At 56.4% G+C, this 27,011-nt stretch overlaps 3 protein-coding genes across 9 annotated transcripts in view; 1 reads left to right on the top strand and 2 right to left on the bottom strand.

Moving 5' to 3' along the window:
- OGFOD3 (2-oxoglutarate and iron dependent oxygenase domain containing 3) overlaps positions 1-254 on the bottom strand; it is a 43,231-nt gene extending 42,977 nt beyond the window's left edge. The window contains exon 1 of the mRNA XM_037810718.1: positions 65-254. Coding sequence (XP_037666646.1) covers positions 65-138 — 74 coding nt within the window. The 5' untranslated portion in view covers positions 139-254. The remainder of the gene's footprint in view (positions 1-64) is intronic.
- Positions 1-20,089, top strand: HEXD (hexosaminidase D). Of its 4 annotated transcripts, none has more exons than XM_037810685.1 (14): positions 1-192; positions 972-1,021; positions 2,086-2,224; positions 6,719-6,828; positions 8,326-8,413; positions 13,551-13,715; positions 14,523-14,706; positions 15,892-15,963; positions 16,039-16,234; positions 18,175-18,257; positions 18,896-18,974; positions 19,071-19,172; positions 19,262-19,351; positions 19,700-20,089. In XM_037810685.1, exons 3-14 carry the CDS (start codon positions 2,141-2,143, stop codon positions 19,902-19,904), a joined length of 1,458 nt encoding a protein of 485 aa, XP_037666613.1. In that variant the 5' UTR covers positions 1-192; positions 972-1,021; positions 2,086-2,140; the 3' UTR covers positions 19,905-20,089. The 4 variants fall into 4 exon arrangements, with proteins under 4 accessions (XP_037666613.1, XP_037666616.1, XP_037666615.1 ...); XM_037810688.1 differs by having other exon boundaries at positions 19,299-19,351; positions 19,700-19,843; XM_037810686.1 differs by lacking the exon at positions 1-192 and adding an exon at positions 316-503.
- LOC119514930 (cytochrome b-245 chaperone 1) lies at positions 20,030-27,011 on the bottom strand. Of its 4 annotated transcripts, XM_037810730.1 has the most exons (8): positions 26,243-26,837; positions 25,228-25,346; positions 24,482-24,523; positions 23,968-24,041; positions 23,176-23,272; positions 22,029-22,173; positions 21,630-21,792; positions 20,974-21,111 (listed from the first exon to the last, which is right to left on the bottom strand). In XM_037810730.1, the coding sequence occupies exons 1-7, from the start codon at positions 26,323-26,325 to the stop codon at positions 21,672-21,674; spliced, it is 681 nt and encodes a 226-aa protein (XP_037666658.1). In that variant the 5' UTR covers positions 26,326-26,837; the 3' UTR covers positions 20,974-21,111; positions 21,630-21,671. The 4 variants fall into 4 exon arrangements, with proteins under 4 accessions (XP_037666659.1, XP_037666656.1, XP_037666657.1 ...); XM_037810731.1 differs by lacking the exons at positions 21,630-21,792; positions 26,243-26,837 and adding an exon at positions 26,912-27,011 and having other exon boundaries at positions 20,030-21,111; XM_037810728.1 differs by lacking the exon at positions 21,630-21,792 and having other exon boundaries at positions 20,030-21,111; positions 26,243-26,843.

Consider the following 27,011-nt stretch of genomic DNA (forward strand, 5'->3'; position numbering starts at 1 on the left):
CGCGCGCTTCCCGCCGCGCGCTCCCGCCGCCTCAGCCCTGCGAACTTCCCGCGCTCCCTGCTACCTGCTCGGCCGCCCCCGCTCGGCCGCCCCGCTGCCGTCGGACGCCTTGGGCGTGCCCCTCCGCTGAGGCGCCATCCGGCCTCCGCAGCCGCGGATCAACCTCGAGCCCGGGAGCGAGGGCCGCGACAGGTAGCGCGAGGCGGCGCGACGCGGAGAGCGGGAGCGATGCGCTCGGCGGTCGGCCCCGGGTCTGGGAGCCAGACCCGAGCAGTCGGAAGCCGAGCGGCCGAATGGGGCCAAAAGGCCGGGGCCGGGGCCGGGGCGGGGAGGCAGGGGCGGGGCCTCGGCCTCCTCCCGGGCTGCGGGTGGGCCCGAGTCACCTGCCCGCTGTGTCCCGGGCCCGCGCAGGCCCCGGCTCCGACCGGACGTCCCCCAGAGCAAAGCTGTTCCGCAGCTCCGCACCCCAAGGCTCCGCGGGTTCCCCGGGGCCTGCGAGACAGGTGCGGACGCGCTCTGGAGGCCAGTCCTGGCCCGGCCCGCCGCCCCGGCCTCTCCGGGTTTCGCCGCCGCCTTCGCGCCCTGCCTCGTGGCCGGTGCCCAGGGGCGCCCCGCTGCCCGTGTCCGCCTGTGCACCTGGAGGCCAGCCCTGGGCCGCGCGCTCAGGACGCTGAACGAGGGGCCCAACAGTGAGGGCAATGCAGGAGGGGAGACGGTGGAGGGGGGAAGACACCTGACGCTCACGGACTGAAAAAGAGATGTGCCTAATAATCCTGAAACGGGGGAAATGTGCCAAATCAGATGCCATTCAGAGACCCTCCAGGTTACCTAGTCTGAAAAAGATCGGGGACAGCAGACCCAAATCTTGGAAGGAGTCTAAATCTATGCGTTGTGAAGGAAAGACAAAAAAGCCAAGAAATGAGCATACTGGTGACAAGATTGAATACTGATTTCTCTGTCTTCTCCTTTAGATTTTCAGGAACTTGTGTGGGTAAAACAATTCTGAATGAGCCTGTGGCAGGTAAGATGTTACAGAAATGATAGCAGGGTTTCTCTCTCAGTGTGAGGAGAGCAGTGGTGGCGCAGATTTTCCAGCTCAAGAATTTCTCTTTAAGTCTGTTCCCTAGAAAATGGATTTTGTTTGTAAGATTTGCAATCAATTCAGCTTTAAGAGCATTTCAGTCTCTCAGTACTTTCTCATAAAACTCATCCACTTCTCAGCTGGTAACTTAGGAAATTGCCTTGAGAATCAAGTCAGTTGAGATTGCCTTGGATATAATCTTCTTAAAAAAAATCAGAATGATTGATTTATGCATGCATCTCTTTTATCTCCCTACTACATTATAGATTCCTTAAGTTCAGGGATTTATTCCTCCTAGCATTCTTGCACAGAATGAGTACATTTAATTAGTAAACTGAATATATGACTGATAGGTAAAGATTTCCTTTCCTTTCTTCATGTAATCCTTTGTGCTTTTATAATATATAGGAAAAAAATAAGATTTCACTATGTCCCCATTGCTTCATTATCATCCAGATGGTTCCTTAAGTTGAATGTAAATTGTGGCTCATTCATTTTCCAAATTATCATTGGCTGATTTTCAATCCTAGGCAATTTTCTCTGGCCTATGAATAAATTTTGCCATTTCTTTTTCCATATAACAGAGTTGGCCTGAGCCTTAGGAATGTAATAACTTTTAATTCTATCCAAAATTAAATTAAATTGAGGGCAGATTTTCTATAGAAACATCATATTGTGGGGTCTGATAAAAAATATTTAGCAATATCTGTCTGACTGTTTTCACTGGCACAGTATGTATAGCTTAAGAGGGTCTTTAAAACAGAAAGTTAGTTTGCAGTCATTTGTGTTATAAATCATAGCCATCTTATAAGGAAACCAATGCTATTCTAGTTTAGGGGAAAATCACAATTAAATGACAGAGATTCTTGTTTACAAATCTGGAGATAGTCTTCTTGATTTATTTTCTTGTCAGTAAAATGAGTTTCTTCCTAATTAATAAAACAAAACTGGACAATATCAGAAGTGAAATGGAAAGTGTTTATTACTCTGAATTTCTCCACTAGGAAGAAGTGCCCAGACAAAAGATTTTTATGGTAGGAGGTCTCAAAAAATATTGAAATGTCAGATTCCTCACCGTTTAAGATGCGGTTAGTTCATTTGGACCTAAAAGGAGCTCCACCAAAGGTCTCATACCTCTCAGAGGTAAGGATTCCTTTTTATTTCGGGGAATAACCTGTTGCCTTGGGTTCTGTAGAAATCCATGCTTTGAACACAATTGTGAGGTTCTAAGTTGGGGCAAGATGGTGGCGATGTAGATTTCCCCTCACAAAAACAGGATAGCAGAAGGAAAAATGTTTTCAAGAAATCCACAACCTCTTCAGCAAAACCAGGTGTCAGGGCATCCCCATGACTTCCAAAATGCACATGGGCAAAGCCACACCACGGACAGTGTACCACCACGTAGATTAGCAGCTGGGCAGGCAGTGGGAAAGAGAAAGGGGATTCCAACAGTGCTAGGACCAGAGAACCTAGAAAACAGCCCCAAAGTAAAGGTCTCCCCTCAGGGAGAAACAGGGAAAAGGTTTCACAGGCTCCAGTCCGAGGGTGGATGAAAAAGACCCCAAAGGGTGCTGGGGTGGCCCCGGGCCTAGAGGCCCTCGGAGGAAACTCCCTTCCAGGAGGACGGAACCTTGAGAAGGGCAGAAGCACTGAGGAGAGGAGACAGAAGGATCGGGTCCTGGAGGAAAGGGCTCCGGAGAAGGCGATGCTGAAAGTACTGCAGGGGCGGCTGCACAGAGTCCGTAAACTCTAGTACCTTATGGTGACCATAGAAAAGGGAGCCCGGGCTGGCCTGTGTCCGTCCCAAACACAGAAAGCTGTTCTAGAAATACAGGAAAACACATCTCATATAAAAATGAGCAACAGAAAAGAGACATTTAAGAAAAGAGAGGATGATGATGTCACTAACATTGAAACAGTGATAGTGCACTAGGGAAAGTGGTCACAAAGCCGATGATAGAGCCCCATAATATTTCAGAACAAGACAAGAGATATCAAGACGTTGAAGCTATGAAAGAACGACATAAATCAGAAATAGAATAGCTCAGAATTGTGGTAACTAGACTACAGGGGTTATGAAAAGCCGGCTGTGCCAGTTTGGATGTATTATGGCCCCCAGAACGCCATGTTCTTTAATGCAATCTTGTGGAGGCGATGTATTAGTGTTGATTAGGTTGGAACCTATTGATTGAGTTTCCATGGAGATGTCACTCAATCAACTGTGGGTAAGACTTTGATTGGGTAATTTCCATGGAGGTTTTACCCCGCCAATTCGGAGTGGGCCGGAATTAAATCACTGGAACCATATAAACAATCTGACAGACAGAGGGAACCAGAACAAATAAGAGTGACATTTTGGAGCAGCTGCAACTTAAAGAGACATTTTGAAGATGGCCATAGAAAGCAGACTTTTGCTCCAGAGAAGCTAAGAGAGGACAAATGCCCCAAGAGCAACATTTTGAAGAATGCACAGGAGCTGAGAGTGGAGCTGGAACTCAACCCGGGATCAGCAGGTGCAGCCACGTGCCTTCCCAGGTTACAGAGGTTTTCCTGGACACCACTGACCTTCCTTCGATGAAGGTACCCTATTGCTGATGTCTTACCTTGGATACTTAGTGGCCTTCAGACTGTAACCTTGTAACCAAATAAACCCCCTTTACAAAAGCCAATCCATTTCTAGTATTTTCAGAATTAGCAAACCAGAACACTGGCTGACAGAGCTCAGGAATGAATTATAAATGAAAAGAAAAACATTTCAGAAATGAAGACCAGATAAAGAACAAAGGTGAATAAACACCACATAAAGTACAGTATTGTGAAATAAATGACAGAAAAGAGGAAAAAAAAGTCAAACATGGAGAAACATAACAAGGCATTGTAACAAATTGATAAAGAAGATAGACAAAGACCCAACATGCGTATAACGAGTCCCTGTTTCAGTTACCTGTTGCTGCACGCAGACCACCCCAAACTTAGAGGCGAAGACAGTCTGTTATTCAGTGGGTTGGCGAGGGTTTCTGCTGGTCTCCCTCGTGTTACAGCCACTGGGCAACCAGAAATTCCTGAGCCCAAGGTGGCCTTACTCACACGTCCGGCAGCTGCTGCTGGCATTGGCTCTCCACCATGTGTGCTCACCTTCCAGGACAGGCCAGCCTCCTCCAGGAGGGCCATCTCAGGGCAGTGTTGCAAGAGATCGAGAGCAGAAACTGCAGGGCTTCTCAAGGCCTGAGTTCTGGGCTCACACAGTGTCCCTGTCCCACTGATTATTGGTGAGGCGAGCCCCAGGTCAAGGGCTGGGAATCGACTCCACCTCACGATGGAAGGGGCTGCACAACACTGTGACCATGTTTTTCAATCTACAGTAGCCCCCAAAGAAGAGAACCAAAGTAATGATTCAGAACAGATGCTAAAAAACTGCAATTCAAAAAAATTTTTTTACTGAAATTAAAGAATATTTGAACCTACATATTGAAAGGTATACCATATACCTTGGAAAACTAACCTACAATGATTTATACCAAGATATCTTTTAGGAAACCTTTCAGACTTTAAAGAAAGCAAAAATGAAAAAAACAAAACAAAACATGTTTTGAGCTTCCAGGAGAAAGACCCAAGTCATATATAAGGGAAAGAAAATTAGATTGGCATTAGACGTTTTGACAGCAACATTCTACTCAAGAAAGCATGAATCAAGAATATTATATCCAGCCTGAGGAAAGTTACTAAAGAGCAAGCTTTAGATACCAAGAAATGATTGGGGAATCTTTAGCCTACGGAGGGAATGAATATTGGATGATATTAAAGGATTTGGTTAGGTGTGACTATAGAATTGTGTTTCTTTTTAAAAGTCTTTTTCAGAGATTCATATTAAAGTATTTATAGGTGAAAATATATATTGTCTTTAAAATACTCTGGCCAAAAAAGAAAAGTGGGAGGTAGGTGTGACAGACTCGGCAAAATGCTGACAACTATTGTAAGTGCATGGGGATTCATTATATAATTTTCTCTACTTTCATGTATGTTTAAAAAAAATTAGTTTTTAAGGAAAAATGAAATAGCGATGGACCTTCTCTGGCCAAGTCCAGACATGTTTCGGTGCCAGGGCCCCGGGTCTTGGGGGCTGGTTTTGAGCCCATCACCTCCCCACGGGGGATGCTGCTGACCCCCCCCCGCCCGGCACCAGAACTGGAGGCGGCGAGAAAGGAGCCGAAGCGCCAGTGCCGAGGCAGCCGGGGCAGGGCCAGAGCCACATGTCCGACCCGCGGTCTGCCTCTTTCTGTAACCGGTTATCTGTTTTGCGAATTTTGTACAGCTGAGTTGTAGTCAGTTTCAGTCCCAAACTAACTTCCTCCTTCCATTCAGCGTGCTTCAGAACTTCCCGGCATCTTCGGGGAAAGAAAATGTTGACAGTAACGTAAGGAAAAGAATGTTACAAGTCATGTGCTTCCAAATGGGTTGGCGTTTACAATGGGGGTTTATTAGTTCACAAACTTCAACAGTTGTAAGGCCGTGACAGTGCTCAATTAAGGCTTCAGCAGGACGATCCCTTCTCCTGGCAAAGGCTGCTGGCGTCCGGCTCCTCTGTCACACGGGAAGGCACACGGCAGGCTCTGGAACCTTCTCTCCTGGGTTTAGCCTCTGCTTTCCGTGGCTTTCTCCAAAATGTCTCTGCCTTTTATCCTCCAGCAAGGGGATTAAGACCCAGCCTGAATGGGTGGGGTCACATCTCCATGGAAACAACCTAACCCAAAGGCCCCACCCACAGTGTCTGCACCCACAAGATTGGATTAAAAGAACACAGCTTTCTGGGGCACGTGATAGAGTCAAACCAGCACCGTGGTCTCGATGCCACACGAAGAGTCTTGACAGTTATGTTTAGTAGGTGTGCACTAGTACTGAAAATCCTGGCGGACAGAGGAGTTCACCTCCTCTGAGATAAAGACCAAGAAGGAGGTGTGGAAGGTCTAGGGGAGGAAACCCCCACGAGCGAAGCCCCGGAACAGACAGCCCCTCCACTCCGTCCTTCACCTCGTGCCTGCTCCCCTCTCCCGCCTGCCCTCCCCTCCCCAGATGCTAACCTAAGCCTTCAGCCTTTCCCGATGCACCCACTCCCTCGGCCCCCCCATCCCCTGTAACCCCCTGTTCCCTGTGGTCCCCCAATCCCTCAGCCCTCCACAACCTCGGTCCCCCATTCCTTAAGCACCCCATCCCCTGTAACCCCTGTTCCTGTGATCCCCCCATTTCCTGGGCCCCCCATTCCCTATGACTCCCAGTCCTTGTCCCTGGGGCCCCCAGCCTGGAACCCTGTGCTCCCCTAACCCGGCTCCCGTTGGTGTGCGTCCCACTGTCCCACGGAAGGGTGGACTCGCCCCTGCTCGGCCCTCTCCCCCCAGCCCCTCCAGAGCTCGGCCGGTGAGGGCCGCCGTGTGCTGGAGCCGCTCCCTCCCCGCCCGTGCCTCCCGGTTGAGTGATGAGAGTGATCGGGATGTGGAGCATGTGTTCCTCTGACAGCTTGCCAGGAGAACGCAAATGTCAAATACGACCGATCCCGTGGCTAAGCAGGGGCTGTCTCCCCGCTGCGTGGGGTCCCTTGACCTTCCCACGGTCACTTCGTAACCCGCCCTTCTCTCCCCTCAGATTTTTCCTCTGTTCCACGCTCTGGGTGCCAACGCCCTGCTCATCGAGTATGAGGACATGTTCCCCTACGAGGGCCCCCTGAGGCTGCTGAGGGCCAAGCATGCCTACAGGTAGCACCGAGCCTGCAGGTAGCACCGGGCCTGCAGGTAGCACCGAGCCTACAGGTAGCACCGGGCCTGCAGGTGGCACCGAGCCTGCAGGTAGCACCGGGCCTGCAGGTAGCACCGGGCCTGCAGGTAGCACCGAGGTGGGCGGCGCCGGGGCGGCTCAGCACACTCTGCCTTGACGTTGCAAACTCATCTCTTTCCTTATGGATAAAATGTGTCTCCCGAGGAGAGTTTGGGCTCCTCTCAGGCTGTGCTGCCTCAAGGACACTCCGGCCTCGCTTGTGGGGAGGGTCTGCTCCCTGGGGCTCTGTGTGGGGAGGGGCTGGAGAGGGGCCGATCAGAAAGGTCGGGCACGCGGTCCCAGGGTTCAGTCGTGGGTGTCCAGGTAAATCTGTACCCCGAAAGAGGTGATCCTGACCTCTTAGTATCTGAGGACATTAAGACAAGGAGGTGCTATTTGAGCTACCAGCTGGGTGACGCCTTTTAAAGAATTCCCTGCCCTGTGCTCACTGGGGTCCTGGGGGGAAGGTGGAGGCTCTCAGGACTGTGCAGCCCCATGGGTGAGCGGGAGGAAGGTGGGGGGGGCCGCCAACCCCAGGCCGGCCTGTGGCGGTGAGGGCGCCGGTGGTTTTCATTTTCTTTATGCTCGTCTGTTTTCCTTCGTACAATAAGCACGTATTTTTGAAAGTGAAAAGTTGCTGGGGTCCTTTGACGCTTGAAGAAGGTATATTTAGGGGAAGGACAGAACTCTGTATGAGAAACAATAAATTGATAGAGCTGAAGAGCTGGTTCAGATACATACAGAAATTAGCAATCACATTTTAATTGAGATTTCTTAGGTTGAGATAAATTTCATGAATGTGTTTATCCTGATGGAGCTTGTGAAAAACCGTCAAATTGAGGTGGGGCCTTCAGCCCCCGCAGGTTGTGAGCCCGGGGCTGGGTCAGCGCAGGAGAGTGATGGGGCCCCAGGCAGGGAGCGCGTCCCTGGAGCGTGGAACGTGGTGCTCGCCTCCCTGCCTCCCCGGGCCCCCGCTCAGGGTGGGCAGACTTTCCCCGTGAGGGGCCAGGTGGTCGCTGCTCCGGGCTGTGCAGCCCACAGGGTCCCTTCAGGAAGGAGTGGGTGCGTCTGTGTCCCAAAACCACCCTGAAATTCCCACCTCGGGAAACACTGCTCCTCCTCTGACTTCTTTCTTCAACCATCTTAAAAAGCTGTGCAGATGTGTCAGCTGGGTGTGCCCCGCGGGCCACGTTCTCCTCACCCTGTTCTAGAACGTGATTCCTGGTAAAATGCTGGGGCCTCAGCCTCCTGTGGTTTCGGGAAGAGCTGATAAAAGCAAACTGTCACCGTTTCCCAAATTCTACCTTGGAGTGAGCACCTGGCCGGCCCCCAGGGAGCCCTCGGGGCATCTGGCGAGGAAGGGTTTGCGCCTATGGGAGGGTGGGCAGAAGCTCTGCTGACCATGTGGTGCCATCCCTCTCTGGGTGATTTCTGCCCAGCCCCTCCGAAATCCAGGAGATCCTGCATCTGGCCAGACTGAATGAGCTCGAGGTCGTCCCCCTGGTGCAGACGTTCGGACACATGGAGGTAAGTGGGGGCTTCGGGGCTGGGCAGCCGGGTGTGGTCCAGGTGCTCAGGTGTGGGTCCAGGTGCCCAGGTGTGCATTCAGGTGCCGAAGCGTGGGTTCAGGTGCCCAGGTGTGAGTCCAGGTGCTCAGGTGTGGGTTCAGGTGCTCAGGTGTGTGTTCAGGCACCCAGGTGTGGGTGCAGGTGTGCAGGTGTGGGGGCATGTGCTCAGGTGTGCATGCAGGTGCCCAGGTATCGGTTCAGCCATGCAGGCTGCCCAAGCTCAGCGCAGAGGTGTGGGAGCAGCAGACCCCAGGGGGCTCAATCATACCCACAGCAGGAAGGGCTCGGTGCTGCATGGAGGGGCTTCTGCTCTCAGAGTCCAGCTTGGGGCCCCTCCCCACTTGACCAACAGAGAGAAAGGCCCGGAAGCGGGATGGTGTGACTCCCAGTGCCCTGTCTCACTGGGTTATTTGTTTTTCTTTTTAATTTATATTCATGAAAATGTTATCTTGTGAGGTAAAATACACATCCCTTCCATTTTCTGTATTTCTGTCTCATCTTGGGCCACAAGCATACATATCTTTGCGTGTTTGCAACCATGCCACATCTATAATTTTGTGTCTTTTTCTCTCTTAATACTGAAAATATTTTCCCAGGTTCCTATGTAGTCTTCAGAAGTATTTTCCATGTCTGCATTAGCTAGATTGGACTTTAAGTGCACTGTTGATTTCTTGGCTGGTAGTTTCCAGTTTTTTCTAACAATTAATCCTGTTAGATTTGTCAACAACGGACTCCTCCATTCTGATCCTGATTTCCGTATCACGTTCAAGGTGTTGTTTTCACTTGGAGTGGGGCGTTCCTTCTGCTCCACACTGGGTGTCGTGGGGCAGCTTTCTGGAATTCTCCTCTGTGTTGCCGCCCTTCCGCCTGCAGCACTTAAAGGGCGTTTGGAGAGCCCGTGGCGGCTGCAGCCCCGAGTGTCTTGCACTGTGGTCTGGCAGACCCGGGTATGAGGCTGTCTCCACCCGACCCCACACAGGACTGCAGCCCTCATCTGTAAATGGAGCCAAACTTGACCAGACGGAATAAGAATTCCGTAAAGCATCTGGCCCCTGGCTCTGGCTGTCAACACCTCTTCCGCGCTGTCACTTGTGGAGCATTTGTCATATGCCTGATTTACCTCTGTGTGTGCCCTGACACAAGTGAGCCAGAGGATCTGACTGGGGACGGCTGGAGTCAGGTCAGGGCGCCAGCAGTCACTGGTCACACGGCATGTGGCTGGCAGCACTGTCCCTCCAGCTCTCAGCGTCTCCGCCGCGTGGCCTGGTCTCTCAAGAGCTGGTTGTTTGCCTCAGTTGTCTAGGTCTCCTGGTTTCTCCTGGCCTCTCTGGATGCTGGGATCCAGGACCTTAGCTGGCGTTAAACACAGCTGTGTTGTATTTGTGTTAAAAATACTCTTTCCTTTTGAAATCAGAAATTGGTGTTCCCAGCCTGATGGATTTCCACACTTGCAGAGCTGAGGGAGAAATCCCAGGCCTCAGAGGTTCACATCCTCATGTTTTTTCCTACGCTGGAAGTTTTAGTGACTAAAGCAGGAGTGAATAGAATTTTCCTTTGTTTTGTTGATTTGCAGGTGAGGTGACTTGGGATCTCTTGGTTGGTGACACGAGAGCTCACGTTCTGACATCATCTGTGGATTAAGAATTCCCTGCCCAAAGCTCACGTGTCCTAAAAGTTGCTTTCTAACCTTATTGAGGTATAGGCTACATACCATGAAACTCACCCACTGTAAGTGATTTTAATATGTTTATATGTTGTACAGTCATGTCCACAATCTAGTTTTAGATCTTTTCCACCTCCCCAAAAGTTCTTTTCCACCCATTTGCAGTCCATCCCTCACCCCAACCTCAGCTCCAGGTGGCCACTGATCTGCTCTCTGTCTCTCCAGATCTGCTGTTTCTACAAATTTTATGCAAATGGTGTCATACAAAATACAGTCTTTGAGGCTGGCTTCTTTCACTGAGCATGTTACTGAAGTTCATCCACGTAGACTTAGGACTCAGTAGTTGGCTCCTTTTAATTGCTGAGTGGTTTTCCATTGTGTGGATAGAGCACTTTTTATCTGTTCACCAGTGGATATACATCTGGGTTGTTTCCAGTTTGTGATGATCACAAATAATGCTCCTAGGAATATTTGCATGTGCATTTTTGTATGGACTCATTTTCATTTCCCTTGGGTAGATTCTGAGGAGTGGAAAACTGTTTTCCACAGTGGCTGCACCATTTCACATCGCCATAGCAATGTATAAGGGCTCCAGTCTCCCACATCCTCCTACGCTGGGCATTGTGAGGAGGTATCTCCTTGTGCCTTTAATTTTCATTTCCCAGCTGAGTAATGACGGGTAGTGTAGTGTCTTTTCGTAGAGATTGCTAGTAGATTATTATTATTATTTTAGAGATTATTAGCCATTTGTAGTTCTTCTTTGCTGAAATGTCTGCACTGTCTTTTTCCCATGTTTTAATTGGGTTGTTTTATCTTCTTACTGAACAAGAAGACTTCTTTATATGTTCTGGACACAAGTCTTTTATCAAAATATGATTTGTAAATATTTTCTCTCAGTCTGTACCTTGTCTTTTCATTTTCTTAATGGTGTCTTTGGAAGAGCAAGTTTGTAATTTTAATGAAGTCCAGTTTATCATTTGGTAATTTTACGTTATATCTAAGAAATCTCTATCTAACCCAAGGTCACAATGTTTTCCTTCTGTGTTTTCCACTGGAGGTTTGTAGTTTTAGTTCTTACATTTTTATGTATGATCCTTTCTGACTTAATTTTTGTGAACGGTAAAGTTGGAGTCTAGGTTCGTTTTTCTGCATATAGATCTCCGATTGCCCCAGCACCGTGTGTTGAAAGAACTCCACATTCTCCATTGAATTGCCTTGGGCCTTTGTTGAAAATCAATTGATGGTGAATGTGAGGGTTTGTTCTTGGACTCTCTCTGATCCAGTGATCCTGGTGTCCCTCCTTGTCCTCACATCAGCTCCACACTGCCTACTACTGTAGCTTTATAGTAAATTTTGAAATCAGGTAGTGGTAGTCCTCCACCTTTGTTCTTTTGAAAAACTGTTTTGGCTATTCTAGGTCCTTTGCATTCTAGGACCAAACTGTCAACTTCTCCAAAAAGACTATCGGGATTTACACTGGGTTGCACTGAATCTGTAGGTCAAGGCGGGGATAACTGACATCTTAGCAATGTTGGGCCTTCAATCCATGAACATGGGATGTCTTTCCATTAACTAAATAAGATCTTGATTCCCCTCAGCAGTCTTTTGTCATTTTCAGTGTATTTCTTTTGTTAAATTTATTGATATACATTTTATTATTTTTGGTTTTCTTGCTAATGGAATTGCTTCCTTGACTGCATTTCTGGATTGTTCTTTGCTAGCATATAGAAATATAACCGATTTTTTTCTTGATGCTTTGAAGATTTTCTCTTTGTGTTTGGCTTTTAGCAGTTCCATCGTGATGTATCCTGGGTTTGGGTTTTTTTGTGTTTATTTTACGTTGGTTTTGTTGAGCTTCCTGGATCTGTAGATTATTGTTTTTCCATCAGTTTTGCAAAGATTTTAGCCATTTCTTGAAATGATTTTTCTGCCCCCCTGTCTTGCCCCTGCTCTGGAGCTCCCGTGGCTCACGTGTGGCTTAATGTCCCACAGGTCACTGAGGCTCTGTTGGTTTCTTCCTTCTTTTCTCTGTGCTGTTCAGATGGAATGATCTCAATTGATCTATTGTCAGTTTCTCTTTATTGAGATCCCCTTTAGCTGAATCCATATCAAATATACCTTTAATTCTTTGGAAATAGTTTTAATTCTTTGAACATGTCCACAATAGTTTCTTTGAAATCTTTGTCTGATTTAGCCACTCAGGGCCCCTTTCTATTGATTGGGCTTTTGTTCCTGAATTTGGGTTTTACTTTCCAGTTTATTTGAATTTCTCATAATTTTTTTGTCAAAAACTGGACATTTTAGATAATATAGCAACCTCTAAATTTTTTATTTTCCCCTGTGGGTGGGATGGCTGCTGCTTTGTTTCTTTTTAAGTAAGTTGCCTGGATTTAATCTTTGGGGTGTCTTCCCTTGCGGTGTGAGGCCACTGATTGCTCTAGTTATTTAATCCCATTTTTATTTCTCAGCCTGGCTTCTGAGGGGTCACCCCTCTGTTTTCGTAGCTGGTGGTCAGCTGGGGTTCGGGTACATGTGGTATGTGGGCGTCCACCTCTGCCACTGGGCCTGGGTGGGCGGGGGTCACGCTAAGCCCACCTGGTTCTCACGTGTGGCTCAGCTTCTCTCTGCTCGTCCCTCTTGGGTGTCCCCTAGTGCGTGTGTGGCCCCCAGTTGGCCAGGGGTGTGTGGAGAGCTCCTGCAGCCCACTGTGGCTCTCATTTCCAGGGTCTCCCCAGGAGATTTACGGCCAGTCGCCGTTCACCCCGTGGGGCCTTTACTGCTGGTTAGCTGAGCTGCGCGTTTCCTCCGTTCCTCTCCTGCTGTTTGCTGCTTCTGAGGGAGTGGGTTTCACCCTGTGCCCCAGGTCAGGGCCGCCCTCCGGAGCAGCACTGCTGGTTTTGACAGCCAGCCCAGCCCTGGCCGACAGGGGTGAAAGAGCAACCCTAGGCAAGGGCTGCCAGAGCTCTCTGTTCTTACCCAAAGTTACAGAGGTTTTTAGGAATACGCGTTTTTCAAATGGTTGTTTGCCTTTGGTTGCTCCCCAAACCTAACCTTTTTCCGACAAGTCCGTCCTGGTTTTACACTGGCTTTTGGGGGAGACTTTCCGACTGTAACTCAGCACAAATTCAGCCTGCCCCATCCCTTCATCCTTCAGCCCCATAGAATTGAAGGTCCCCACTGGGCCCTGGAGCCCTACTTCGCTGCACACTCCCTGGGGGTCAGAGGAGCGAGTCTCACAGGCCACAAAGGCCGGGAGCAAAATGAGGCCCGGCCCGCGAGTGCCCATGTTGCACCACACAGCCAGTCCCAGGACGGACCCAGAGCCCGGGGGCTGCAGGGTTTCTTCTTGGCCTTGTCCCCGCCGGCCCTGGGCAGGGAGGTGGAAGGGCTGCCCCCGTGAGCTTCCTCAGCCCGGACTGTCGTCTCCCCACAGTTTGTGCTGAAGCACGGGGCGTTCGCCCACCTCCGGGAGGTGGCATCTTTCCCCAACACCCTGAACCCCCATGAGGCGGAGTCCCTGGCGCTGGTGGGGGCCATGCTCGGCCAGGTCCTGGAGCTGCACAGAGACGCGCGCTGGCTGCACATTGGCTGTGACGAGGTGCGGCTCCTTCCCCGACCCTCTCTGCCCGCCTCTCTCACCGGCAGGCCAGATTGTCCCCCTGATTTCTGCCACATTCCTCTTCTGTTCACTTCAGGACCACCTTCTCCCATTGTGCAGGTTTTTTTAAAATAGAAAGATCGCCCAAATACTAAAGCTTAAGAACAGGGCTGGTCAAGGAGCTCCTTCCCCATTTAGGAAGGCCTCTGGCCAGCCATGGTTCTGAGTTCTCCAGGGACGATGGGGCCCCGCCCAGGCCGGGTGGGCAGACACCGTGTCAGGACATCCAGGCCAGAGTGGTCAGCAAGCCCACACCAGGCCCCCGCAGGTCAGATAGGACCCCCACTCCAGCCCACAGACCCAGTACACCCCTGGGCCTGTCAGTTTGAGCACATGGCTGACTTCCAGCTAAATGCAACTTGGGATGCTGGGAGGAAGGGGATAGTTTTTGGGGACCACGACATGCTTCCCCCCACAGGGCCACCCCTCCAGGTCGCAGGGGATAGGGCTGGGGAAGGTTCTGCCCCTGAGGCCCAATGAGAGCTGAGCAAAGGTCTCCGCGGGTCTGTAACACGGCAGCCTGGCCTCGGTCAGGGGTTGGCAAACGTTTTTGCCGCAGAGGCTACCCTTGTTTTGAGCGGCAGCCTGGGTGGAAGCTTAGGTTTGCAGGAGGGCGGCAGAGTCCCCAGTGGGGAAAGCGTGGACGGTCAGAGCCCTTGCCATAGCCCCCCAGATCCAGCACCCTCCTTGGGGGCCCAGGGTGAGGGGGCAGTGCCCGAGGAGAGCCGCCCGGTGCTTGCCTTCCAGGTCTACTACCTGGGCGAAGGTGAGGCCTCGCAGCGGTGGCTGCAGCAGGAGCAGGGCAGCAAGGCCCAGCTGTGCCTGTCGCACGTGAAGGCGGTGGTCAGCCACCTGCTTGCCCGGCACCCCGCCACACGGCCACTGCTGTGGGATGACATGCTGCGCGACATCCCCGAGGACGGCCTCGCAGGTGCAGGGGGCGGGGCGTGGTGCTGAGAGGCGGGACTCTGGTGTGGTGTGGGGCTCGAGTGGGCGGGGCATGATTTCTGAGGGGGCGGGGCTCGTGTGGGGGCGGGGCTCTAGTGGGCAGGGCATGGTGCCCGAGGGGCGGGACTCTGGGGTGGGGTGGGGCTCTAGTGGGCGGGGCATGGTGCTGAGGGGCGGGACTCTGGTGTGGGGTGGTGCTCGAGTGGGCGGGGAATGATTCTGAGGGGGCGGGGCTCGTGGGGGCGGGGCTCTAGTGGGCGGGGCGTGGTGCTAAGGGCGGGGCTGTGGTGTGCGGGCGGTGTTCCGGTGCCGGAGGGGGCCGGCGGGGCGCCGAGCGCGGCTCTTCCTGGGAAGGGGAGTTGGACTGCAGCGAGTCTGCACCCTTCCTTTCCCTCCGGGCATTCCTTTGGAACTTGCTGCTCTTTAAGTTTTCTCGCAAGCAGAATGCCAGGTTTAAAATCAATTTCCCAAAAGTCATCCTCAGTGTCTCACAGGAGTATGGAAGTAATAGACTTTACCCGAGGGCAACAGCAGGTGGGCCCGCGCCCTGGGAATCAGGAGGATGGGCCGTGGGGTGACCGCTTCCTGCTCTAGCCGCCCAGGCCCACAGCCTCGCCCCATGCGGACCCTCGGGGGCCCCACGCATAACCCATATTTCCCCCATGTGTCCCCATGGTCTTCCCGTGTCCTGGGAGCCAGGAGGCGAGAGAAGCCCCTGGAGCCCCGCCAGCCCGCTGGGCCCTGCATGCCTGGGGTGGGAGCCTGTGAGCCCCGGTCGGCAGTGGGGTGAGGTGAGGCGGGACCTTGCTGCCCGAGGCTCAGCGAGTCCGGGACGCACACCTGCCCCTGGGACCCCAGGCCCGTGTCACTCCCCCCACCACTGCGGCCTGGCGGAACCGTGCTCTCCGCGGCGCCGAAGCCCCGCCCTCTGCAGCAGAGCCCCGCCCACGCCAGAGCCCACGCCACCGGCGCCGAAGCCCCGCCCCACGCCAGAGCCCCGCCTCCGGCGCTGAAGCCCCGCCCCACGCCAGAGCCTCCGCCCCCCGCGCCGGCCCTGCCCTGGCCTGGCCCAGCGCCCCGCGAGGGCCCCGGGGAGGGGGTGGTCCTCCAGCGGGACCCTCGGAAGGCGGCCCCGACGCCCCGCACTGAGGCCTCGTCGTCCCCGCAGGCTCGGGCGTGCCGCCGCTGGTGGAGCCGGTGCTGTGGGACTACGGCGCCGAGCTGGACGTTCCCGGCAAGGGTCAGTGCTGGCCGCGCCCGGCCCCGCGCGGGGGGCGCTCCCGGGCCGCCCAGTGACGGCCGCGTGTCCCCGCAGCCCTCCTCATGGAGAAGTACCGGCGGTGCGGCTTTCCCGGGCTCTGGGCCGCCAGCGCCTTCAAGGGGGCCACGGGCGCCAACCAGGCCCTGACCCCCGTCGACCACCACCTCCGGAACCACGAGCAGTGGCTGCAGGCGGCCCGCGCCGCGCCGCCCGGGGCCCTGCGGGGCATCGTGCTCACCGGCTGGCAGAGGTGGGGGCGCCTCGGCGGGCCGGGGGCGCCGGGGGCAGCGCGGAGCAGGCCTGCAGCCGCAGGGGGAAGCTACGCACCCGTCCGCGCTCTGCCGCCTGGGGTTGTCTGGAAATCAGTGAGGCTCCTGGGGGTCCTGAGGTGGGCCCTGGGCAGCCGGGAGGACCCGGCGAGCCCTGGAGAGAAGGGGCCGCAGGTCCACAGAACTGTCTGCCCCCCACCTACGACTGAGGAAACCGAGGCACGTGCAGCCCCAACTTATCTTCCTCCCAGGGTCTCAGAGAAGAGCCCCCTGCCCTGGCCCACCCTCCTGCAGGTCCTGTCTGTCAGCATTTCCAGGCTTACAGGAAAGTTACAAAAATAATACAAACCGCGTACAGAGAGCGTCAACATACCCCTACCATCCAGATCCCCAAAGTTTAACATTTTTGTCACAGTTGCCATATTATTCTCTCTGTCTCTCTGTCAATCAATTTTCTGAACACCTGAGTGTAGGCTGCACACGTCCTGCTCCCGGAACACTGAGTCCTGCCGGGTCCGTCTCCTGAGAACGAGGATGTCACTTGTGTAACCACCTTGGGTGCAGTTACCATATTCAAGAAGTTTGACATTGATATAAAGCTCACAGTCTATGTTTTTCTTTTAAATTAAATTCAGTTTTAATTTATTAAACTGATATATTCACATACCATAGTCATCCATGGTGTACAATCAACTGTTCGCAGCACCATCATATAGTTGTGCATTCATCACCCGTCTGTTTTTTTTTAGCATTTTTCTTTTACCAGAACAAGTAAAAATAAGAATAAAAAATAAAAGTAAAAAAGAACATCCAAATCACCCCCCCATCCCACCCTATTTTTCATTTAGTTTTTGTCCCCATTTTTCTACTCATCCATCCATACACTCGATAAAGGGAGTGTGATCCACAAGGTTTTCACAATCACCCTGTCACCCCTTGTAAGCTACACTGTTATACAGTCGTCTTCAAGAGTCAAGGCTACTGCATTGGAGTTGGATAGTTTCAGGTATTTACTTCTAGCTGTTACAATACATTAAATCCTACTCATGGTAATGTAGTTACCATGAGGCTTAAATTTCACATCCTGTATCTTTAGCAATTGTTAACAATTTATCGTTTTCTTTGATACCAACTTAACTTCAGTAGAGTACACAAAGTATGTTCCCATATCCCTCTGTCCCCCCCACTTTCATGCAGTTCTTGTCATAAATTACATGTTCACACATTATGAGTCCAAAACCACTGATTTATCATTACATTTTATGCAGTTTCCATTTACATAATGTAGGAGTTACATACCAAAACTCCAACAGCACTGGTAATTACATTTACCCAGAGACGTTGATTTCTTCATGTAGCTTCCATCTGTTGTCTGTTGTCCTTTCCTCTCAACCCCAAGAGCTCTCCTTGGCGTCTCCTGTTGGGGCAGTGCAGTGGTGGTGAAGTCCCTTAGCTTTTGTTTTGCCGGATATAGATTTATTGGTTGGCTTTTTTTTTCCTTTTGGCGCTTTAAATACGCCTTCTTGCCTCCATGGTTTCTGATGAGAAATCAGCACTTCATCTTATTGAGGCTTATTTTTTTTAACGTGAAAAAAAAATGGTGTGAAAGGGGGGAGACCCCAGGAATCCCAGGGGAGGGGGGTCAAGGCCGCAGCCCGACAGGGTGCCCAGGCTGGGGAGGGGGCAATGCAGGGCTGTGAGCCGGGCCTGCCCAGAGCCTGCGGGACGGGGGGCTCTGGGGGCCCTGGGGCCTTGTGTCTCCACCCCCACTGGCGCTTCAGGGCCCAAGGGGTGTTGCAGCAGAGAACCCGGTGTGCTTTGTTGCTTCCGAGTCTACAGTGGGGCCAGGCCACCCCTGGGACGGACTGACCACCTGGGGTGCAAGGCTGGGTGGAGTGCCGGGCACCTTCTCTGGTTGTAGGTACGACCACTTCGCGGTGCTCTGTGAGCTGCTCCCGGTGGGCATCCCATCCCTGGCTGTCTGTCTGCAGTCGCTCCTGCACGGTACGGTGGCTCCCCCTCCCCCAGGAAGGCAGTGGGGAGCCAGGGGGCCAGGTGGGGGCAGTGAGGCCGGTCCAGGTCTTCAAGCCTGGACACAATCAGCCCCAGTGGAAATCCACGTTGCGGGTGGGGATGGGAGTGGGGGCTGGGGGTGGGGCAGCCGCAGGAGCCTCTCCCCTGGGGGGACCCTTCAGCCCACACTCTGCCCCAGGCCACCCATGGGAACAGTGGGACACAGGCCCAGGTGAACCGACATGTCCACAGGCTCGTGAGGCCGTGCAGAGGTGACGCAGGTGGCACCTGTGGCTTCCTGAGAGTCAGCAGCACACCACTGGGCTGAAAAGGCTGCTTTTTATTTTTCCTCCTTTGAATGGTTAACTCTGAAACACCCACAGTGTACAAAGAGCATGGAAGGGATTTAAATACCCCAACACCTGTTTGCCCCAGCGGGGAACTCAGCCAGGGGCTCAGCTTGTCCTCCTTTACGGGGATGCCGACATGCATGGCAGAAGCAACCCCACGTTTCCCCTTCCAGCATTTCTTTCTAATTTTTAAAACTAACGAACACCGTGTGGCTTTGTGAGGTCCTGGGGCAGCGGGTGCAGCGGGGACGGGCCTGATCCCTGGTGTCCGCCGCACAGGAGGCTTCTCCCCGGAGGCCAAGGAGAGGGTGCAGCGTGTGCTCGGCCTCCCAAGCCTGGAGGGGCTCAGTGCCATGAGGTAACCCCACCCCCGTCCTGCCCGGGCCACCCGCCCTGCCCCCTGCACCTGGCGCCCCCATGCCCACCCACCCTGACCTCCCACGGGCGCTTGCAGCGAGGGTGGCGGCACCTTCCCTGGCAGTGACATCCTCGCCCTCGTCACGCAAGTCAGCCTGCACCTGCGCAGCACAGTGGACAGCCTGCTGGATGGGAACAGGTGCGCCCCCGCAGCCTGGCCGGGGGGGTGGGGCGGGGAGGACCCCGAGGCTGCCCCGGCAGGCCCAGCGGGCACCTGTCTGTGCCCAGGTACGTGACGGGCTGGTTCGGGCCCTACCACCGCCAGCACAAGCTCATCCACCCGGTCATGGTACAGCACATCCAGCCCGAGGCCCTCAGGTAAGGCCCCAGCCGGAGGGGGAGCCAGTCACCGGGGCCGGCCCTGCCCGATGCGCCCCACGTTCGAGCTGTGCAGACCCCGAATGCCGCGTCCCAGCAGATGTAGGGCCTCAGTTGTGGGACAGTTTTATGTTGCACTGAGAAAGAAATCTGCCAGCCAGTGGTCAGACAGGCTGCAGTGTCCAATGTTAAAATGTAACAAGCTCACCCCTTTATTCTCCCCAACAACTGTAAGAGATCCATGCTAATGTCCCGGTTCATGCTGGGCAAACCGAGGCACGTGACAGCACCGACTGCGGGTGTGCGGGACGCGGTCTCCCCCGGGGCTCACGGCCGCTGTCGCCCCAGCCTCCTAGCCAGGTGGGACGCCGTGGCGCGGGAGCTGGAGGCCGGCCTGCAGCGCGTCTTCTACCCTGACGCCGTGGACGAGTGGCTGGAGGAGAACGTGCGCCCGGGCCTGCGGCGGCTGCAGCAGCTGCTGGGCGACCTGGGCGAGGCAGCTGCAGCCGCTGGCATCCTCCCTGCCGGCCCAGAGCCAGCCCTGGGCCCCTGAGGGGGACGCGGCGTGGGGGTCACTGGGCTGCGGCCGGGACCCCCCACATCCTGCAGGGCTCCCTCAGTGGCCAGGCCGGCCCCACGAGGCAGACGGCACGCAAGAAAAGGACTTCAGGACCCGCGTTATGCTCTGCACGTAGAAATTTTATTCTTTGGAAATAAAAAGTTGAGAGTAGGCTACTACAAGTTTGCAGACTGGTTTTCCTGCTGCCCTGGCTTCACGGCTGGGCCTCATTCGAGCCTTCGGACCCTCCCTTCTGTGTCCTGGGCCCCCGGAACAAAGGATCCAGATTTGAGCCCAACCCAACACCAGCCAACCCGGGGGTGTATTCTGCAGCCCACTGGGGCAAATATGCCAGGAAGCCAGTTGCGTTTTATGGGAATTAAATTTCAAATTGACCATTTAAAAAAATGAACTTTGGCATATTTAAACGACCCCCTCCCCACACAGGAGCTCCCGTCCCGCGTTCTCTCCTGAGAGACTGCCGTCCCTTAACTCAGCCTGGACCAGCCGGACCCCAGGCCGAGGTGCTCGAGGGGGGCTGGACCGTGCCGTGGGCTGCCTGGCCCGCTGCTGCCCTGCAAGCCTACGAACCCCATCTCCCTGCTGCTTCCCCGGGCTCACTCCACAGCCCAGGGAGCCCCAGGGAGTGAGGGGCGCCCCTCCAGGGTGGGGGTGACCCAGCTTTCCCACATGTACCTGCCCTCGGGGGAGCCTCGTGGGGGCCCCTGCAGGACGCAAGCGTCCCTGCTCAGAGCCGTGGGAGCAGCGGTCACCCCCAAGGAAGGGGGCTGAGCACCCAGCGTGCCACCACTGCTCAGAAGCCTCCTGGGAAGCAAGCCGGGGTGCCAGGTGCGGGTCAGCAGCCGTGAGCTCCAGTCCACACCTGCCACAGAAACTGCCGGGGCTTCCCACTGTTCAAGAGAAGCTGGAGATCTGAATCTTCACCTGAAAGCTCCAGGTTTTAAATGCTGCTTTAGGTCTCTGAAACGCTGGGAAGGACACCTTCTCCTCTCCTCTTCAGCCCCTGCCTGGAGGGTCGGGAGCAGAGGGTCCTCTCACACGGTGGGCAGCCAGGCGTGCGGGAGTGAAGGCAACGCGTGTCCCCGCACCAGCGGTCAGCAGCCACGTCCTCGGGACGAGGATGGACAAGCATCCCACGAGGCTGAGGCCAGGCGATGCCAAGTCAGCAGGGACCCCGCGTCTGTGGGTGCAGGAACCACACGCTGGTGCCAGCCAGCCGCAGGCACCAGACTAACCGGGAGCCGATGCCACCTGGAGACCTGCAGGAACTGCTGTGGGCAAGGCCGCTCTGTAGGCAGCGCCCACCCCTGGCTCTGCCTTCCTTCCCAGGGGCTGTCCGGAGGGCAGTGCGGCTCGTCATGCGCAAACACAGGCGGCCGGATCCTGGAGGAGGCTCTGGAATGTCCCTTCCACCTGCTCTGCCCTCCTTCCTGACACAGGCGTGGCTCAGCCATCCCCTCCCCTCAACGCCCCGGGAGGCAGCACCCCAAACTGTAACTCCAATGCAGAGGCATCCAGCCCCCTCTGTGTGGAGGGGACAGGAAGTGGCAACCCGGCCTGGGATGCCCTGGGGTGTAGTGGCCAGGGGGAAACCCAGGGACTGCTGCACCGGAGGGAGAGGCCACGGGACTAGCCCTGGAGACCCTCCCTTCAGGCTGCTGAGGCACCGTCGGACACCAAGGCCGGGGGGGCTTTCACCTCGGTGCCTCCGTCCGCACGTCAGGCGGCCCTGCGTGGCCGTCAGCTCGGGTGCCCGGGGTGGTCGGCGTCGCTGTCGCTGCTCTGGGGCAGGTCCGTGGGGCTCTCCAGACGGTGCAGCTCCAGGAAGCTGGCAATGAGCTTGGCAACAGCTTCTACGTCACTGGAGCGAGGCCACCCCGGAGAGAAGGCAGGTGACCCCCACGTGGGCAGCCTCAGCCCCGCCCGGGACAGCCTGGTGCCCGCGTCCCTCCCTGCCAGCGCCTCCGCGTCCTGCGAGCCTCCTCCACCCGCTGCCCCGAGGGCTGCCTGGCAGAGGCAGCGGCCTGCTGCGGGTGCTGGCATGAGGGTCTGTCCCGCCCCAGGAGGAGGCTCCGGTGCCGCCCCACCCGCCCCTACCTGCGCTGGCCCATCACTGCACTCTGGGTGAGCGGGTGGGAGAAGCCGGTGGCAAACCGGAGCACGACCACGTAGCCCTTCCCAAAGTACCGCACTTTCTCCTCCTCCACGTTCACGTCGCGGATGTCGTTCAGCAGGACCACCACTGCGGGGTGAGGAGGGCCGTGACGCACCTGCCTGGGTCTGCTGGACAGGCCGTGCTTGTGGCCGCCACTTCCCAGAGGACACCAGCACTGCGCCTTTGCTGCCTTCCATCAGAGGAGGGCCAGCCAGGAGACCGAGGATGGGCGGACAGCCCCGGAGGACAGAGGACGGCCCCACACGGACAGTCCCGCAGGACAGAGGAGATGGCCCCGCAGGACAGAGGACGGCCCCACACGGACGGTCCCGCAGGACAGAGGAGATGGCCCCGCAGGACAGAGGACGGCCCCACACAGATGGTCCCGCAGGACAGAGGAGATGGCCCCGCAGGACAGAGGACGGCCCTGCAGGACAGAGAATGGCCCCACGGAACAGAGAACGGGCATACGGCCCCAGAGGACAGAGGATGGCCCCACAGGACAGAGGACAGCCCCGCAGGACAGAGGATGGGCCCCACCCATGGTCTTGGCACTGGGTGATAACGACCACTGCCCACAGGCAGCAAAGCCTGACATTAAGGAAAAGCTCACGCGGCTCAGCTGCTCATCCGTGAGAGAAGGGGCCTGCTGGGTGGCCCCTAAAAACCAGTCACTGTGGCCGGCGGGGTCCTGGCAGCTCTCAGGAGACTGTCCCTTCAGGTACTGGGGACACCCCGAGGGCACGCACAGAGCCCAGTACCACCCTGCAGCCCCTCCCGCCGCCCAGGGCCACCTGTCCCGTGGGCTGTCTCGAGGGGATCTGCCCGGCCATGGTCGCCAGCCCTGAGGGGCTGGGGGTGCACCCCGAGATGTGCCCACCGACAGCAGCCCCATTCTGCCAGGGGGTGGGGGCTCCGCTTGCAGTTCAGGGACCCTCATCAGGCGCCCCACTGGAAAACCCCCCAGGCTCCAACCAGCCTGCAGCAGCCAGCCCACGGCAAATGACTACAGGGACCGGTCTTGTGGCACCTCCCCCACCCCAGCCTGTCGGTGGACTCCATGCCCTCTCCCACCCCCCCACGCCTCACCTTGGTCATGGCCCGCTCTGCAAAGGGTGAGCAGCTTCTTGTACAAGCTGAACGTTTTAAAAACGACTTTCCCGGTGTCCTTGTTGAAAATGGCTTCCTGAAAAGTGGGAGTCACAAGCTGGGGTGTTTGTGCACATGCCCCACTCACACCACCCCAACAGCCAAGGCTCAGGGGGTCTGCTCCCCTCGCTCCCCACCCCAGGCAGAGCCCCATTCCCTGAAGCCTGCCCACCCGTGCTGCTCTGTCGGAGGCAAATGTTCCGGAACACAAATCCCTTTTTAATCCTTGGGGATCAAGGGGGTAAAGAGAAAACCCAGCAGCTGAAGCCAGTGGCTCCTCCACACCTGACCACCAAGGTCACTGCACAAGGCACGGAGGTCGGAGATCAGAGCAGCACCTAGGGCCAGTCCTTTAGCAAAGGGCTCGGAAGGAGACCCAGGGCGAGAGGGGTGCCCGCCCTTCGCCCACTCTGGGTCTAAGCAACGCTCCAGGTATAAGGAATTTGATCAAAAAGTTGTGGGGGGCTTCTTGGAAGAGGAACGGCCTCGGGAGGGTCCTTGGCCAGCAGTGGTTGTGGGCTCGCTGGCAGGGTGCCTCCAGCTGAGTGGGGGCCACCAGGCCAGGACAGGAGCTTCAGAACTGGGGGGTGGGGGTGAGCGTGCAGGGAGCCCTCCTTCAGCTTTGGTCGTCACCAGAGGCCAGGAGGCCTCAGAGCCACTAGGCCCGCGCTCCAAACAGCCCCTGCCCACCTTGGGGTCCCCACAGCCCACCCTGCCGGCCCCTGCCCTCACCTCCCAGTCCTCCAGGTTCTGCACCGCCACAAACAGGCAGCCCGTGACGTAGAAGAGCTTCCAGCCCAGGCTGTCTGCAGAGCAAGCAGAGGTGCCGGCAGGTTAGGGCCCTGGCAGGGTGCCTGCCAGGACCGCTCCCTCCCACACGGGACCCCCACCCTCCCAGGTGTCTGTCTGGGAGGCAGTCAGGGTGGCGCGCGATGTGGTGGCGGAAAGCTAGGAGCAATATGGGAGATGGGCTTCAGGGGTGGCTCCTCCTGCGGCAGAGCCTCAGGCAAATCTTAAGGAGCAGCTTTTGGAAGAACGTTTAGGACAGTGGGAACCGCTCAGCCCGTAGGAAGCGAAAGCAGCCGGCTGCTCGTGGGGGCGCCCACACCCGAGGACAGAGGCAGAGGTGCTGGCCAGTCCGGCCCTGACCACCGCGGGGTCACCAGGGGTCATGGGGGACGGTTTCCCCCTCTTTTTCGCTATTTTCCAAACAGCAAGTGACTGGAAGCAGGATGGGGCCCTTTACCTCCGCTGTAGTAGGCGGCAGCCAGGCCAATGGACAGGATTCCTGGAAGAGAAAACGAGAGCCTTCCTGTCCGGCGTCCAGCCAGGGTCCCGCTCCTCCCTGGCCCAGCAGGTGCTGGCTCCGGGGGGGGGGGCCCACTCGCCTCCACCCAGGACCATGGCCCCAGGCAACCCGGCCCTTCCCACTGCCAGCGGCGGCTGTGGACAGGTGGGGGTGGGGGAAGGATGGTGGAAGAGAAAGCATCGCCCCCAGAAGTCTGTCTGAAAACCTGGTAGTGGCCTCCACGAGCACCCCCTGAACACTTCCCATGGGGCACGGCCCTGGTGCACAGGGAGGGGACTGGCATAAGGAGGCGACGCACGGCAGGGCCACTGCCAGCACACTCGGCAGCGGCACAGCTGACCCGAGCTCCTGTGGGCAGGGGTGACGAGGGGCGGCTCCAGGGCCAGGAGGCCAGCAGACTCACAGGGGTCCCCGCAGATGACTGAGGAAGAGGAAGGAGCTGAGCAGCGTGGCCAGGTGCACGGGAGCAGGGGCGGAGGGGGCCCTCACACAAGGGACAGTGAGTGGCGAAAAGGAGGGATGGGGTGTTTGTGAAAGATGACAGGGAAAATCGGAAAGGAATACAAAGAAACGAGTTGCTGTATTTTGGGGGTAGTAAAACAAGGAAATCTTTTATTTCATTTTTATACTTTTTCAAAGTCAGTGTTGCTTGTGTTTCTTGGAGAAATAAAAGAAATCCTTACCGACCAGGAGCGACCAGGACCTGACGCCAGGGGCCCTCCTGAGATGGAGGCAGGAGCCCGTGCGCACCTCCACCTGCATGTACATCTCCGCAGCCTTAGGGCAGCGCTGGGAGCAGGGGCTGCGGGGACAGACGCCGGGCCGTGGGGCGCTGGAGCCCTGGAGCCCCCTCCCAATCACCGGGCCTGCCCCTCCGCAGGCCCCACCCCACCGGGCACGCCCCCTCGCCGGACCCGCCCCTTCCCCTGGCAGGGCAGAGCTGGCCAGCCAGGACCCGGGATTTCTGCAATCTGGGGCGTCGACCCCCAAGACTCCGATTCCTCTCTGAGGTCCTTCTGTTCACAGGCGCACTGACCACACCAGCCACTTCTGCTGCTCAGACTCGCATCACCTGCCCCCGTCCCCCTGGAAACCTCATCCCAAGGACATCGCTGGGGCCCTGCAGCCTTCCTCTTCCGCTCCCTACCCGAACCCCTCTAATCACTGGGCGGGCCCCCGCGGGGCGGGGACTGAGAGCGAAGGAGAGTTCCTGTTTTAAGTTAAGCTCTTGAAACTCCTGGTTTGAGTGTGCACTGGCATGGGCTGAAGAGTTCCGCTCTATGTTCCTTCTCCTCCAGCTGCCAAGACGACACCCTGCAGGCAGGACAGGGTCCAACACGCGGCACAAACGATCGAGTCACCGATGGCGACGAAACTTCCACCGACAGACAATTCCCCAGAGGCTCCAACAGCCCCGAATACTCAAAAGACTGGCTCCAGACACCGCGACCCAGAGTTTTTCTGAGAGTTCCCGGTAAAGTCAGATCAAATTTCTGATATTAAGTAGCACATTCTAGCTCGACATCATTTGTTCAAATCAGGCAAACTAACCCTAGACCTCTGCACCGCTGACTCCCCACCGGCCTCGGCTCCCGCACCTTCCTCCTTTGACCCCCATTATCCGAAACTGCGCCCCACACTCCCCCTCCAGCTGACCTAGTCTCTTCAAGCCATGTGGCATTGCGTGCATTTCCTTACCAGCTGTCCCCCCAAAGTCTAAACTCCACGGAAGAAGGGGCCTTGTCGGTGACGTTCACCCCCGGCCCAAGGGTCCTTCCCATCAGGGCCAGGACCACCACAGGGCACCAGAGGTGCCACAAGCCAAGCCCTGGCGAAGTCTTTGCAACAAGGAGTGCCTGGCCTGCTACTCCACTGCTAGCCAAAACAAACAGTAACGGCAGGAGACGCGTCTGACAAACTGCCGAGAGCACAACACGGGTCTGCTGGCGCGAAGCAGGGCAGCGGTGGCCCGCGGGGCACGAGACGGCAGGGAGAAGGCGCTCCCTCTGCCCCTCCTCTGCAGACCGCGGCAGTCTCCGAGGGGCGCGGGCGCGCTCCGAGCTCCCGGCCCTATCATCCCGAGCGGGGCGGAGAAAGGGGAACCGGGCCCTTCCCGTGCGGGGCGAGTCCCAGGCGCCGCCCCCCAGCCAGGCGCGCTCCTCGTCCGCCCAGGCCGAGCCGTCCTGCCGCCCGCACCGCGCCGGCGCCCCGGGGGCTGCGGACCCGGCCCGGGCCAGGGAGAGCCCGCGCGCCGCGCCCCCACTTCCGGTAACGAAAGGCCTCGGCGCGAGAGAGGCGCCCGGCGCCCGCGGGAGCGGCCCCCGCTCCCGCCGCACCCGGAGGGCAGCCCGGGGCCTGGACGCCTACCGAGAAGCCGCGCGCCCGCGCCACGGAGGAGGGTCCGGGCCGCGCGGCGAGAGCGAGGGCGGTGCCGGCGGCGCTCACTTCCGGGTGCGCGGGGGCGGGG

The sequence above is a fragment of the Choloepus didactylus genome, chromosome 18, assembly GCF_015220235.1.
Source record: "Choloepus didactylus isolate mChoDid1 chromosome 18, mChoDid1.pri, whole genome shotgun sequence".
Classification (NCBI taxonomy): Eukaryota; Metazoa; Chordata; class Mammalia; order Pilosa; family Megalonychidae; genus Choloepus; species Choloepus didactylus.

Coding starts and splice junctions, on each gene's coding strand:
- HEXD (XM_037810685.1), top strand. CDS start 2,141: ATGTCAGATTCCTCACCGTTTAAGATGCGGTTAGTTCATTTGGACCTA. Junction 18,258..18,895: donor TCTGCAGTCGCTCCTGCACG/GTACGGTGGCTC, acceptor TCCGCCGCACAG/GAGGCTTCTCCCCGGAGGCC. Junction 19,352..19,699: donor ATCCAGCCCGAGGCCCTCAG/GTAAGGCCCCAG, acceptor CTGTCGCCCCAG/CCTCCTAGCCAGGTGGGACG.
- LOC119514930 (XM_037810728.1), bottom strand. CDS start 26,325: ATGGGAAGGACCCTTGGGCCGGGGGTGAACGTCACCGACAAGGCCCCT. Junction 24,524..25,227: donor GTCCTGGTCGCTCCTGGTCG/GTAAGGATTTCT, acceptor TTTCTCTTCCAG/GAATCCTGTCCATTGGCCTG. Junction 24,042..24,481: donor TGCCGCCTACTACAGCGGAG/GTAAAGGGCCCC, acceptor CTTGCTCTGCAG/ACAGCCTGGGCTGGAAGCTC.